General features: G+C 42.1%; 1 protein-coding gene across 1 annotated transcript in view; it reads right to left on the minus strand.

Annotated features, from left to right (window-relative positions):
- Nucleotides 1-9,383: 9,383 nt before the first annotated feature.
- The window catches only part of LOC142436085 (anomalous homeobox protein-like), a 35,604-nt gene continuing 28,648 nt past the window's right edge, over nt 9,384-16,339 (minus strand). The window contains exons 6-7 of the mRNA XM_075540003.1: nt 9,630-9,804; nt 9,384-9,470 (exon numbers count right to left, since the gene is read on the minus strand). Of these exons, the coding sequence (XP_075396118.1) occupies nt 9,384-9,470; nt 9,630-9,804 (262 nt within the window). The remainder of the gene's footprint in view (nt 9,471-9,629; nt 9,805-16,339) is intronic.

The raw sequence follows: 16,339 nt of genomic DNA on the forward strand, positions 1-16,339 counted from the left end.
GATGTGTTAGGGGCTGGCTTCCCCTGACAGATCATATAATAGAATTTTACAAGACCAACTTCTTCATCATAAATACCTTTTCTCATCAACACTAATGACTATACACATGGATGGGCTTTCTACTTCCATCAACAGACACAGTATGAAAAAAATTCCATCAGGGAATAGCACTAAGATATACACAATTAAAAATGAAAAAAATAACTTTATTGTTATTATGTTCACTTTGTTTTTCTTTTTTCATTTTTAATACTTTTATCGGGGACTCTTTCCATTTATCTTTCAAAGTGATCTTTATAAATAAAAACTTTGTGTAACTCAATAAAGAAGATTACAAACATACAATAATGCATGATGATTAGACGAGCATAAAAAAAGTAAAACTATACCTATTGAAGACTGGTATGACATATGCTACACATTCAATTATCTCGGGAAAATAAAAACAGAAAGTATGAAAACACATGGAAATAAAAATCAAATGATATGCATATATATATTAATTGCATATATGCACATGTGATTTTTTTCCTTGTTTTGATTTTTTGTATGATTTCATATATATATTTTTATAAGCAATGCTACTTGGACAAGATGAGTAATAGCCTTTAGTGCCTGGACGACAAAGGCATTTGGATGTTTAGGTTTACTTTGTTTTTATTTCATAGAAATTGTGATCTGTCAGTATGCCCTCAGAGAATTTCCAAACTTTTCTTTAACTTCCTAAGAAAATTCATGCTCTAATACTGAATATACTCACATTTTTGAACAAGAAATATTGAAACTACCAAGTTCAATTGGAAAATTACGACAGTATTACTACCGCCATAATACAGGCTGACAAATCCAGTAGCTGAGGAAAAGAGAAATCTATGAACTTACAATTCCATCTTTCAGAAGTGATTGGTAGGTCTTATTGGACTCAACTAAGGTGGTAATGGGTGCATCTGCTGCACATGGCCTCTTCTGAGTTTTGCAAAGCAAGGACCCTTACGATGCAAAGGTGTCTAACCTATTCTGAGCCCACCGACCAAACTACTCCTACTCCCCTGGGTTGGTCACGAATTGCTAGAGATTTATGAAAGGCATCATGGGTGACCATTAGGTTGCAATCCACAACCCAAGGCCCCCAACCAGTGTTCCAGAGCCCAGGACAATGGGTTTTCTAGTACTGTCATGAGTCACAGTCTAAGAAAATATTTTATCAGGCAATACCACTGTAGCAAACACAATTACAAAGGAAAACCAAATTTTATTAAAACTACTTTTTTAAAATGCTTCAAAGATAAATCTTTAAATAAAACTTTCTGGAACACAATAGATTGCATGACAAACATACAATGATGATTGAAGATTCGACCAGCATTAAAAAATTAAGACTCAATGTTGAAGACCGGTGTGGCATATGCTACAAATTAAATTATCTCAGGAAAATACTGGAAGAGGGAAAAATATGAAAACAGTACTCAAAAAAATCACATTGTATACCTATCCATTATGGTGCTAATGGATAACTTCTTAAAAGCTGAAGCTTTTCATTTTGATGACGTCCTATTTATTTTTCTTTTATGACTTATGCTTTTTTGTAAGTAGGAAATTTTTGCATGGTTACAGGGTCACAGGGATTTTTCTCTAAATATTAAAAACTTTCAGATTTTACAATTGAGGTATATGATGAAGTGAAATGGTTATTATGTATGTTGGAGAAAAAGCCTGAAATTCTGCCCACACCAAACGTCCAGTTGTTAGAACACAGTATGCTTTGCAAAGACTATCCTTTCCTTCACTGACCTTTTGGCCAGCTGCTTAAATTCTAGTGGCAAAACAAGAATTTGGTTTTTTGTGCCGACCTGGTACCTGTAAGAAGATATGGGTGGAGTTTAGCCCTTCAACCCGGTCACTGTCTAATGACCTTCTTTGGAGGTGAGACGGAGATACATGGCTCTCTGGAGGCCTGCCACTCTCTCCCTCCATGGTGGTCAGCCCAGTTCTCTGCTTAATCCAGGTGCCCTGCCTCATCATGCATTCTGTGCTGCCTGTGGGCCGAGGAGCACTCCGTACCACCTTGTCAAGCCAGAGTGCACCACACTGCTGTGCTATGCAGTTCCACACTATGGCCCCACTCCACCTAGCCATGTCTGCTGCATACAGGCTAATTCCGCCTTTTTTTTGCCATCTTTACAGATGCCACACCTCCAACCAGCCACTGTAAATCACTACCCAGTGAGGCTCCTTTGTGACCTGGCTTCAACACACTGCACTATTGGCCTCCAATACACCTCACCACCTCATCTTCCTACTGTCTGCAGCCTTAGCCTGTTTGAAAGACCTTCACTATATTAACTGACCCACTAAATTGAGTCAGACTGAGCTCTCTGTACTGTTATAGGCAATAATTTGCTGTCATGTTCCTTTTCACTATATAAATTTATTCATATATATGTATAAAATCATAAGTGCCCTGTTTTTTAAGGGTCAGTGTATATCTTTAAGGATTATACTAGTGCGTGATTAATGTAGTTTTATGATAAGTATAAAATAAGGTTGTATAAGGCCTCCAACCTTGTTCTTTTAAAAAACTGTTTTAGGCTAAGCTAGATTCTTTGTATCCTCATAAAGAGTTTAAGTCCACTTGTCAATTTTGACACAAAAGCCAGAGTAATTTTTATTTGAGTTACAATGAATCTAAATATAGTTACCATATTCATAATTAATTGTTTACTATGTATTCTTTCAGGAGTTTAATAGTTCTCAGTGCTTCGATGGTATACATTTAAATAATTGAACTACATTTATGATTTTATTATCTAATTGAAATGCTAGTTTAAAGCAGTAACATTTTAATACATTGACATTGTATGCTGTGATCTTACTAATAAATTCCTTTATTAGTTCTAATATATTTTTGGTAGCTTTAACCTTTGGAAGATAAAAATCTTTTATCATTTAATAGACCCATTCCCTGATAATCTTTAGAAAAATTTTGTAAGAATTGAAAAGTATAACAAAGTAGATTTCAGTTCTTTCAATATGCAGACTAACCAATGCTAAGCAGATGACCCATTTTCACTGGGGAAATCTGCTGCAAAGTACCTCTTTAAAGTGTAAAACAGTAAAGATGTCACCTTGAGTGTGCCTGACCCAAGTCACACTATTTTCATTCACCTCACATGCTTATGAAAGCTGGACAAAGACTGGAAAGTTGATTCTATGAATTATGGTGTTGGTGAAGAATACTGACTATGCCACAAACTGCAAGAAACAAACAAAGCATTCAGCTTGTACTTCTTCCAACATACATTTGGGAGGGTAGCACGAGTCTTGTCTCATTTACTTTGGATATGTCACCAAGACACAGCAGTCCCTCGAGAAAGACATCATGATCCTTGGTAATGTAGAGGGCTGAGAAAAAGAAGGCTCAACAAGGTGGACTGACACAATAGTTCCAACAAGAGGAGAAGACAACAACAGAGATGGTGCTGGGTTGCTTTCTTCTTTTGTACACAGGGTCACTTATAGTAGGAACAAACTGAATGGTATATAACAACAACCATCTTTTACCCAATTTCTTTACCATTTTGGGCAAAATTCATTCTAGTTTTATACAATGCTTTTTTTTTTTTTACATATTGAGTTTAAACCAGTTGACAATCATCAGGGTTTTCTACATCTAGTTTTTCATAATCAGATTGAAAACAAGTCTTTCTTCCAAGGTTATCAATGGGTGGATTCGAACCTCCAACCTTTTAATTAACAGCCAACTATTTTTTTCATAACATTAGTTGGAATCAGCGACTGTTTTAAATATATTTAAGACATGCTAAATATGAGAGACAGCTGGTCACTAGATTGTGGAAGCCGGCTCAACTGGCTTGATGGCTTCCAGTTCACAGCATTCCATTTTATGATCATTCTGTCTTCCTCAATCATCATTGAAACGGATGGATAAAATTACCATGTTGCTGCTAAGTAATGAAAATGGCAATGTCTTGGTCTGAAGACTGACACTAATGCCTAGGTGGTCAACCGTTAAATTTTCTGGTTTCAACAACTCACTACCATCGATTCAATGCTGACTCATAATGACATTATAGGACAGGGTTGAACTGCCCCGTTCCTTTCTGAGACTGTAACCGTTTACAGGAGTAGAGTCAGCTTTCCAACTTCAGACCTTGTGGAGTCACAGCCCTACAAGTAACTACTGCATCACCAGGGCTCCCTTTGGGTTTTGATTAGAAAGCACCATTGTGTTGCCCTTGTGAGCTTTCTCTTTAAATCTTTCTCCTTCCAAAGGCCAGACTATACAGCTATAGAGTCGCTTAACCCTTTGGCAGTGAAACAATTAATCACAAATCCCCTATTTGTGGGATTGGATAGCCTGTCATGGTGACTTTAATATCAACACACCAGAAACTTGCCTGAAACAAGTTACATACCTACCCAGGTTTCCAAACAGGTAAAAAGCCGTGTGCATGTGTGTGTGCATCTTATGTTTACTACTGAATCCAACCTTCAGATATATGAAACTATTGACCATAAAATCGTGGAATTCTGAGCATACTTGGCACAAGTTAGAGTACAACTTAATAAAAGATGTAGTATTAATGCTCACATTTCTTTCTCACACGGGAATATGGAAAACAAAGCTAAATAATATAAACACTTGCTCTACTCAGGTTTTTTTAACCTTTTTCAAGTGAGAGGGGTGTTATCTATAGTGTATATATTGGCTCATTTACTCAAAAGTAAATTTGTTTACCTTCTTCTACTCCTAAAATAGTCTTCCCTCCGTATACACGGAGAGGGGGACCAGGACTCCCAGCAGGTACCAAAATCTGAAGGTATAAGTCTCTTACATAAAATGATATATTGTTTGCATGCGACCCATGCACATCTCCTGTGTACTTTAAATCACCTCCAGAGTAACGGTAACACCTAAACCACTATACATGCTATATAAGGAATACTTTATGCTCCCTCCGTCTCTGAAGGATTGCTTGAGCACTCATCACTCAGTTGCTCTCCCCCACCAAATATTTTCAATCAGGAGTTGGATGTAACAATGATGCAAAACCCTGAGATACAAATAGTCAATTGAACTTAAAGATCAAGTTTAGTAACCTGTCAATACACCATCCAAACAAATCACAAGTGTTGAGTGGGTGTAAGTACTTTGAGAATTTTCTTAAGGATTCCACATGACATTGTGGTTAAATATTGGGCTGGTGAAAGCACAAGGTCAGCAATTCAAACCCACCAGCCACTCCACAGAAAAAAGATGAGGCTTTCTGCTCTATCAAAGATTTACAGTTTGGAAACCCTACATAGGATGACTATGGGTCAGAATTTACTCAGTGGTGGTGGAATTGGCTTTTTTGGTTACACCTGTGGTTCTCAACCTTCCTAATGCCGCAACCCCCCTTTAATACAGTTCCTCGTGTTGTGGTGACCCCCAAACACAAAATTATTTTCGTGGCTACTTCATAACTGTAATTTTGAAACTTTGATGAATCATAAGGTACATAGCTGATATTCAGGATATATTTTCATTGTGACAAATTGAACATAAATAAAACATAGTGATTAATCACAAAATATGTAATTATATATTGCTACATATTTTTTCTAATGACAAATAAATGAATTTTTTGTCTTGAAGTATGGTAAATCATGGGTGCCAAAAGTAAAATAAATTGCTACATTTTGCAAAAGTATGCACAAAAGGCCAACATCAATGTGATGCTTGAGATAGCTTTTTTCTCACCAGATATGAAGCATGTATTTTCCAATGGTCTTAGACAACCCCTGTCGAAGTGTTGTTAAACACTGAAAGGGGTGGTGATTCACAGGTTGAGAACCACTGGGTTAGACCGTTCTTATTTGAAAATTCTATACATGAGCAACACAACTTACAAGAACATGTAACTACATGTCATACATTAATCATTTTCCTTAATTACATATATATACAAATTCATTAAACCACAGTCGTTCTATTTTTAAAGTCAGGCCAAAACAAAGAGAAAGTTGATCATACTTCCAAACAAAGGTACACTAACATCAAATGCCTAATTTATTACTTAACTCTTATCCATAAAAATGGATCAATTAACCTAACAGTGGTGACAGAGAGAAAGCTGCTGACTGACTGGAAAAGTCCTTCCTGTTTACAAATACATATGTATCATAAAATGAAAACAGTGATTATTAATTACACTTTTTAAGATAACATTTTAAAAATAATAAAATCTTTAAAAATAACACTTTTAATCAGGGATTTGAAACCGTCTTCACAGTTCAGTTATAACCAAGGAAGCAAAACTGAAACAGACTGGAAAGAATTACAGTCTATGCTCTGTTGGAAAGTTAATCTGCCTCTTAGAAAATAAGGGCAGCCCAAGCAACACCTAGCCACCACATCTCTTAGCTCGCAATCAGAAACAGCGCTGCCCTGCTCAAAGATGGCAGCAAATGCACCATTTCGGATGTGTATTATCCACCCACCTGGTAACAATCCAATCTCCCAAATTAGGTTCCTAAAAGGACTACCTAACCCTCTTCCAAATCCTCTAATCTAGGGATAAAACCTACAAGGTTTCCCGTTCCGGTTTTCTTTCTGCTTCATCCATATTTTAAAATGTTGAGACTCTTCTGATTTTGCTTCTTCAGACATGATTAAATCAGATCAAAACCCTGATTTAAATTAAAATAAACTTACAGCCATTGAGTCCATGCTGACTTACTTGGACCCTGTAAGGGCAGAACTCCTGCCCCTGTGAGTTTCTGAGATTGTAACTGTTAACGGAAGTAAAAAGCCTCTTAACATCTTCCACTGAATCAAAAACAAACCAAATTAAGTGCCACTGACTCAATTCTGACGCATAATGACCCTACTAGGCAGGGTAGAACTGCCCCTGTGGGTCACACCACCATAAGCAGCTGCAATCAAGTCGATTCTGATTCAGTGAGCTTTGTAACTCTGCTCCATATGATTCTCAATCATTGTGCTCTGTTAAGTACACTGCCAGGCCTTTTCCTGCAAGGCACTTCTGGCTGCTTCGATCCACCAATCTTTCCATTCTTAGCCTAGTTAGTAGCTAAGTGGGAACATGTCTGTGCTGCCCAGGGCCTCTACTATAACCAAAGAGATCTCAAAGAAGTAGTTAGTATATAGGGTCACTATGAACCAGAGCAACCTTGATGCCTGTGGTTCCAAGGATACATACGTGCACATGCACAGTTACACACATACACACACACAGTGAGTAATTTTTAGATGAAAAAGAGAAACAATGAAAGTGAACTAAATCTACCCCCTGCACAAATCTGAAAAGTTCCCAATAGGATTGTGATGTTGATCAAATTACCACATCCTAGAACCAATCAACTGTCATTTGATGCACCAAAAGATCAACACTGAGAAAGCTTGTTGAGTCCCTTGTTGCCAAAATGCTAATAATCTAGTATACATGAGCATGACTGAGAAATTCACATTTGCTTTTGTAATCAATGACAGCGTCTAAATACTTAACTTCTTCATGGATAGAGGACCTTCCAGCAGCTGTTAATGAAGATTGAGAAAGAACATCTAAGAAGTTAACTCTAGGTCTCCTGGTTATTTCCTCAGTTGTACAAATCTGAGACCTTTCAGTACATGCTATATGTGGGATCAGAAGATGTTATTACAGATTTCATATATACATTCAGTTCACATTCGACATTGGTTAAATGTTTCAGGCACTATTCTGGATGCTGGGGATACTCTAGAGAAGGCAAAGTGCCTATATTCACATACCTTATATGAAGGTGGAAGAAAGAAATCATAAATTGGGATAAGAGCTGAAAGAGCCCTAATAAAATGATTAAACAAGAAAAAAGAAAGCAATCTTAAATAACTTCAAGAGAGCAAGACCCGAGGAAAGGAGTCTAATTAAGTATCATTTTCAGTTTGAATTAATTAATGTTTAAAAAAAAGATATCCAGAAAGCCAGAGAAATGGAGTGACATTGTTTAAACTCCAGTCCAGAGCTTGAGCCAAGATCAGACTTCAGAAACCAGTGTCTTTTATAATGCCTATTAATGCTTCTGCTGTGGCGTTTCACCTTTTACAGGACAGTCTGAATAACACAAAGAGGAACACAGGATAGACTACAAGGTTCATATGCCCACCACGCCCCTCCTAATCGGTTTGGTTGATATTTGTAGCATGCTGAATCTAAAACTTTTATGGATAAGTTTCCAAGAAATACAGGTCAGCGGTGTAAAGCAACAATAAATGAAAACTCCCATTTTCCCCACTTCTAAATAACACCCCTGCCAGTAGAAAATCCCCATGTAAGGCAGAGTTGTGGATTTTGTGTATCACTTTTGCTTTGGAGAAGTAAATTCGGTTAAGGTTTAGATTTGCTCCACACCTGCCTTGGGAAACTCGGTTAAGATTCTATTCTATGCTACAGTATTCTTAAATACTTCTGCTTTTCCACTAAAACCTTACAATGTAGCTTTTGGAAGAAAAAAAACCCCACGATTAATGAACTGCTGAGATTTCTGACTCTCTGGAGAGGATTTTATTAGGAATCCTATTTCCAAACAGCCATTCAGTGCTTCAAAATAAGTACTCATCTAATTTAATTGTGATGACTTCGCCAGACAGTAACAGCCCAAGATGATGTTTACAAAAGCACTTGTCACTCCCTCTAGAAGTACCAATGCGGTTGGGGGAGTGGGGTGCGGGGAGAGTGTTTCATATTTTCTGGGTGTTTATAGTCTGCAACCAGTGATAAAGTGACACTTAAGATTATTTAAAGAGCAAAGCACTTCAAGTTTGGGACCTCCCGTAAATTATCCTACGTTCACTGGGTTGCCTCAGCCCCCAGGTACCTGGGACGGGTATTCCGAGTCGCCCTGTGCTTGTGCTAGGAAGCACTCTAGGAAGGGACCCCGGGATGCTATTTTACCCGCCGACGACGACAGGTTCCAACATTAGGAGCTACTCCAGCGGAGCTTGCAGCCACACCACAGAAGCTCGGAAAGAAACGTGACCCGCCCAGCAGCCAGGCTTCCGACAGCGGAGCGAGGTGCAGCCTTCCCAGTCGCTACCATTCACAAGCACTTACGCTCTGGCCAGACAACCTTTTGGAATCTACGCGGACAACCACCCCAAGGGGCATGCATTCTTACCCCCTTGGGCAAAGCAAGGCGTTGCGGGCGAAGCCCCAGGGCTCCTCGGCGGCGCTGGGATTTAAAAACACGTCCGTGAAGCCCACCACAGGTTTCCCGCTCCTAAAACACACTTCTGCGTGAAGAGACACCTGAGTGGCAGGCGGGTACGGGGCGCCGGCGTAGACGCGATGGCGCCAACGCCGCTCTCCGCTGAGGCGCCCTCAGGAGGCGTCCGAACGCGTCGCCCGCCCGCCGGGGACGTCCGGCCGCGCCTCAGCAAGGCGTCCTGCGGGCCGCCCGGCGCGCGTCTTCCGAGCCGGCAGGAAGCGCGGCACGGGCGCCGGAGTCGCCGGCCCGGACCTCGAGGAACTCGCCGCCGGCCAGCGCGGGGCCCAGGCGCCGCCGCGACCCCCGCCCTCGGCCGCCCTCAGCCGCGCCGTATCCGGGTCACGCGCCGCTGCTCTCACCTGCCCGGCGCCCCGCGCAGCGCGCTCCGGATCCTGTGCGCCTTCAGTAGCCCCAGCCGCCGCGGCCGCCCCGCTGGTCACCTCCCGCCCGCCGGGCTTGGCACTCCGCCCGCCCGCCGCTGCCGTCGCCGCCGCCTCAACCGACGGAGCCAGCGCGCCCGCGCCTCCCGTGGAGCTGTATGACTGGCGGGTCCCTGAAGGGGCCTGGGGCCCCCAGACTCCCGCCTTCCATGCACGCAATAGAAAGAGGAGGGATTGGGCGTATACTTGTGACAAGAAGGGCGGATTCTACATTTAGGATGGCAGCTTAACTTTGACCGGTCTGGATCTCCATATGAACCATTATCAGTAGGGTGTGAACTCCACCCACAGGAACCAAGCTATTGGTTGCAAGCTTGAGGGAGAATTAATCCATTGTCTCCAGCAGTAGGGAGCAGAGCATGCCCATCCCAGTCAAGGAGTATTTGTAATTCCTGCATTTAACATTTGAATGCTTACTTTCTTGGAATGTTTGAGCTTGGAGTCTTAAAAACAAATTGCCCAGCCCGTCACTTTACATAAAGAACAATAAAAGTAAGGTAAAAATATTTGCATAAGGGCTTCAGTCATCATCTCCAGGCTCTTAAAGGAGTAGGTTTGGCTGCTGGTCTCACATATCAAAGAGCCAGCAAAGCATCAGACATCCTGTCCTGCCCACAGATAGTGGCATGTTCAGTCCCTTTCACTTCGCTTCTTCTCCCAACTGCCTGCAGAGACCTGCACAAAAAAGGTCGAGCAACGCACACAGCAATGGTGTGGCCAACAGTGGGAAGAGGAGGAAGGGAAGAAAGGTGGAGGGGTGGGGGTGGGGGCAGAGGTGACAGAAGAAGAATAAGCATCAGGTGTCAGGGGAAGCCAGCCCCTAACACATCATTATGAGTCCGGTGGGCGCAATTGTATAGCGATAATAAATAAATATTATAGTAAAGTTACAGAGCATGAGAGAAAGAGAAATATTAAAATAAATGGAGTCAGACACAATTCATAGTAGCACACTCAGCTCAGCCCCGCTTGGTGGTCTACGTGGAGAGAGAGATATTTGATGCTAACCCAGGTTTTTATATTCTCCGGGGGCATGCAAGCCCCCTAATTACAGGTGAGGACATATAGTAGAAACCTGGTAAAAAAATTATTTTTTTAATTGACCCAGAAAGGTAAAGAGGCTTGATCAAGGTCCGTCAGCTGGTATTCAAATTGCTAAGCCCTTTAATTTGACTGAATTCCCTACTAGTCATTCCTCATGACCCCCTGAAATGACCTCACCATGGTCCTTGGATTCCCAAATATTTTTGTGCCAACCTTCCTCAGCTTAATAAGAACATAGAGGAACCATTCTCAGACTCAGGAGGCTGGTAGCACCTGGGAGAATTTCTGAGAAGAGTCAGGAAGCATTTTGGTAGAGGCTGTAAGCATGACACAGCCTTCCTGTTGATAGCTCTTCCTCCTTCCTCCCTAGAGAGTCTAAATGAACTTAAAATTTGTGAGGATCCTGGACCAGGTTATTTTTAATCTTTCCTTCCCTACACCACTCCACATCTGTTTATCTTGACCAAACTTTTCCCAACGTCTCAGCCTCAAATTCACTTTCCTGTGAAGCTTTCTACTCCTGTAAAGAGTTACAGACTCTCCCAGCCTCCACCTCACTATCATGTCTCCAGTTCTACCTTACAAATGAGGCTAGACCAAAGCATGTACACTGGTGCAGATAAGAGCTCTGGACATACAGAATTCAGGACAGATAAACCCCTTAGGAGCAGTAATGGGAGTAGTGATACCACGAGGGTAGGGGGAAGGTGGGGGGTGAAAGGGGGAACTGACTGCAATTAGCACTGTATAACCACGCCCCCCTGGAGGGTGACTGGGGGGCATGAACAACAAGAACTTGGGTGAATGGAGACAGCAGATTGTGTACAATATGAAAAATAATAATTTATAATTTATCAAGTGTTCATGAGGTAGGGAGGGTTGGGAAGGAGGGAAATAAAAGGAGCTGATACGCTCACATTGAAAGAAAATGATGATTACAGCATATGTACAAATGTACTTGACAAAATTGATGTATGGATTGTTATAAGAGCTGTAAGGGCCCCCAATAAAATGATTTACAAAAATAGAGAGTTTCAGACTTGGAAACTCAGAGGTAGTTCTACCCTGTCCTGTGTAAGGTTGCTATGGGTCAGAATCAACTCTATAGCAATGCGTATGGTTTTGGGAGTCAACCTTGAGATTCTTACCTCAGTCTTGCAGGCAATTGCTGGCTTTCTGGCGGTTTCTGCAGTAGTTTACAAGTAATCTGAGGGATGGAATGCTCTCTTGGTTCCCTCTACATCATCAAGTGAAATTTAAAATGACAATTGGTTGTAAGCGAAGGCATTCTTTTAAGAACCAATTTCTCCGCTCAACTCATATTTTTAGCTATGCTGTTTAGGAGGGAGTAGTGTTATGGTGTAGTTTTATGTTAGGTAGCTAGAGCTGGGACCAGGGTGTCTACTGGGCAGGCTCCAAATTCAGGCACTTGAGGCAGGCAGTGCACCTAGGTGGGCGCAAACCAGGCCAGGTGGGCTTAATTTAGCCAATGGGGTCAACCAGTAATGTCGACCACGCCTCCCAGCCAAAGGCACTAAAGGCCAAACCTGGAGACCACCTCCCTCTTTTGCTGTGGTCTCTCTCTCTCAATCCTTTCTTTCCCCCTCCCCCCTCTCTCCCCTCTTTCTCTTCTCCTCTCCTCTCTTCTCTATCACCTTCTCTCCTTAATAAAAACCCATTTGGATCACCAATTAGTCTTCGACATGAATTCTTTCTCCTGTAATGCCAAGGACTGAGGTATTTCCCACCAGAGAAACATGGTTGGCAGCTCAAAACTACCATCAGCTCTGAGAAAGATTGGTTTTTCTACTGCCATAGACAGTTACAGTCTCAGAAACTCAGAGGGTTACTGTGAGTCAGCAGTGACTTGATGACAGTGAGTTTGGGTTTTATTTTTTGGTTTTAGGGAGAGGGCTCAGAGTTCATATACCAGCACACCTGCACAGAGATTGTTTCTGATGAGGAGGAGGACTCCAGGCCCTAGGATTCAAGGGGACTAGACTTAAGGTGTCCCTGAAAGCAAACTCAGATATGTTAAACAGTACAGTTTACAAGACTGGTCCAGGGCCGAACAACCAAGGCATTGGGGGCATGACTCATGACTGTGCAGCCCAGAACGGCAGCCTCGATTCAAGGATACACTCAGGCAAGTCTCTAAGCCCCACCATGGGCTGCCTAAGGGGTAATCCACTTTCCAATGCCCTCTGCCTGGTGGCAAGAGTGTTCACATCCCTGGTCAATGGTCTGAAGGAATTCACTGGCAGCTTAATCCACGTGGGGACTGTGCAAATAGAATTTGGGTTTTCACTGTTATCCACAGACTTCTGAAAATTGTTAATTCTCAGAATTTCAGTTGAAATGTAGGCTTGATGATCTGCTTCTGAGGGGGTCACTATGGTGCACACAGCAGGTCACTGTGCATGTGCACAGGAATCAGTTCAACAGCAGCCAACAGCATTCTCCCTTATGTTGCTTGATGTTTGCTTTATGCCCACATCTTCTTTTCTCTCTCTCTCTCTCTCTCTCTCTCTCACACACACACACACACACACACACACACACACACACACTTACACAAGCACACACTGTTATTTCAAAAAATTCCTGAAAAATTCTATTCTCTTTTGATTCCTTGTTCCACTAACTTTTGGGAGCCCGCTTGTGTACATATATGACAGCATTTGTTTGCTGAAAGTGAGGAGGAATTGAACCACTTGCTGAAGATCAAGGATTGTAACCTTCAATATGGGTTACAATTCAATATAAGGAAGACCAAAATCCCCACAACTGGACCAATAGGTAATAAACAGAGATAAACAGAGAAAAGGGCTTAAGTTGTCAAGGATTTTGTCTTGCTTAGATCCACTATCAATGTTCATGGAAACAGCAGTCAAGAGATCAAAAGATGTATTGTAATGGGTAAATCTGCTGCAGAACACCTCTTTATAGTGTTGAAGAACAATGATGTTACTCTGAGGACTAAGGTGCACATGACCTAGGCCATGCTATTTTCCACTGCATCATATGCATGTGAAAGTTAGACAATGAATAAGGAAGGCTGTAGAAGAACAGATGCATGGAATTGTGGTCCACCAGAAGACTACTGACAGTACCATGGACTGCTGAAGGACTGACCAATCTGTATCAGAAGAAATAAGGCCAGAGTGCTCCTTAGAGGCAAGAATGGCAAGACACCATCTTACATACTTTGGACATGTTGTCAGGAGAGACCAGTCCCTGGAGAAGAACATCCTATTTTGTAAGGTGGAGAAGAAATGAAAAAGAGGAAGTCCTTGAAGAAGTGGATGGATTCAGTGGCTTCATCGGTGGCTCAGGCACAGCAACAATTTTGAGGATGGTGCACGACCCTACAGAGTTTCATTCGATTGTATATGAGGTCAAACAAATCCAAGTGTCCTCAATGGCAGGCAACAACAAGTAGCCAGAGCAGAGAGAAGCAATCTGCCCTCTGGGACTTCCCTGGGAAGGTCCTCTATGGAAACTGAGAAACTCTAAGACCCTATGGTCATGAGTCATAGGTGGTCAGAAGGCCCCAGAACAAATCCAGTAAGCCTTTCTAATCTGTGCTCGTATCCGTGTCTCAATAATGGCCCCATTCTCACTTATGTAGTCCTGCCTGAGACAGTGATGAATTGCTCTGCCTCCAATCACATTTTTGTGGCAGATTTCATCCATTTCTATAATTAGCAACATGGCCACACAGCCTTTGGACCCCATTATGGCCTCATGCTGATGGTCTCCTTCATCTAAATCATATCTCCTAGTTTTGTCTTTCTTCATTAATTGTATATCTGAGATACATATGGAAGGGGGATTATCTCTACAATAAGAGAAAGGGATGAGGTGGTGGTGGTGTGGAGTGGGGTGGCACACCATCTCAGAGAATGAGAACAGATGTTTCAATGGTTCCCACTGCAGCGGGGAAACTGCAGGTACACTAAAAGAACACAACAATGACAGCATTAAGGTCTTAGAGCTTAAGGACTCCCACCCTCCTTAGGCCTCTCTTTCAACTATAAAATGTAGCTCTAAAATGCAGAGCTTCTCGGACACAGTTTTCAGGAAGCCTGTGGATCCAGCAAAGCCCCAATCTCAGCAGAACCAATTTGGCAATCCACAGGTCTGATTTTTGACCAGTCAGCTCACTTGGTCTAGATCACTCAATTATGTTCACATAAATTACAACAAACAGGTTCACACTGTCACCACATTTTCTAGATAAGAAAACTGGAACAGAATTAAGCTGCCAAATGAATTGGCTTCTTATAAAAGAAATAGCAAAGTGAATGTTTTGGAGAACAGCTCCCGCTGTGTTGCACAGGGAGCCCTGGTGGCATAGTGGTTTTCACTTGGGCTGCTACCAACATAGTTCAAAACCACCAGTCACTCTGAGAGAGAAACGTTAGGGCTTTCTACCCCTGTAAAGAGTTGCAATCTCAGAAACTCACAGGGGCTGCTCTACCCTGTCCAATAGGGTTGCTCAAAGTCAGGGTTGCTGTGAGTCACAAAAGATGCAATGACAGTGAGTTTTCAGTTTGGTTATTAAGCAAAATTATCAAATTCTGAAACTATTGTTTCTCGATCTAGCCTCCATCCAGATCTGCCTAAACACTTAAAAAAAATAAATCATTTTATGGGGGCTCTTACAGTTCTTAAAGCCATCAATTGTATCAAGCACATTTGTACCTATGGTGCCATCATCATTTTCAAAACATTTTCTTTATACTTGACCCCTTGGTATCAGCTCCTTTTTCCCCCTTCTCTCCCACTCTACCACCCTTATGAAACCTTGATAAATTATAATTTCATATCTTACAGTGTCCACTGTCTGACTCCACCAATGTTTATGTTGCTTGTCCCCCTGGGGTGTGGGTGTTAATACATCAATCATTGCTATCTGTTTCCCCTATCTTCCCCCTACCCTCATGGTATCACTACTCCCATTACTTTTCCTGAAAGGTTTATCTGTCCTGGATTCTGTGTGTTGAGAGTTCTTACCTGTACCAGTGTACATTCTCTGGTCTAGCCGGCTTTGTAAGGTAGAGCTAAGGTCATGATGGTTGGAGTGGGTGAGTGGGAGAAGAAGCACTGAAGAACTAGACAAATGGTGTGTACTGTGGTATGAGTTGGGGTGCCAGCCCCCCACCACTAATCTTGGGTTCAATAAGCACAGTTGTATGGTAGAGATATATAAGTATTATCTTAAAGTCATCGGGAGCATGAATGATAGAAGAGACATTACAATAATGCAGTCAGACACAATTCATGGTAGCATGCTCACCTCCTGGATGGCCATGATCTTACCCGCCAGGTCCACGCACAGTGTGGGACGAAGGGAGGTGGGATGGAGACCAGGTAGGAGGCTCGAGGACTGGGCTGGAGGCTGGAGCCCCAGCACGAGGATGGCTTCCCCTGACAAATGGCGCACAACGGGGGACAATATGAATTATACCCCATGTAACAATTATACAGCCCCACCGGAATGTACAGTGAATTTGAAAATGTGTGATATGAGGATCCAGTGTGGGGACTGAGAGAGAAGTAGTGGAAATAGTGAATGAGTA

This window comes from Tenrec ecaudatus, unplaced genomic scaffold (genome assembly GCF_050624435.1).
Source record: "Tenrec ecaudatus isolate mTenEca1 unplaced genomic scaffold, mTenEca1.hap1 Scaffold_1491, whole genome shotgun sequence".
NCBI lineage: Eukaryota > Metazoa > Chordata > Mammalia > Afrosoricida > Tenrecidae > Tenrec > Tenrec ecaudatus.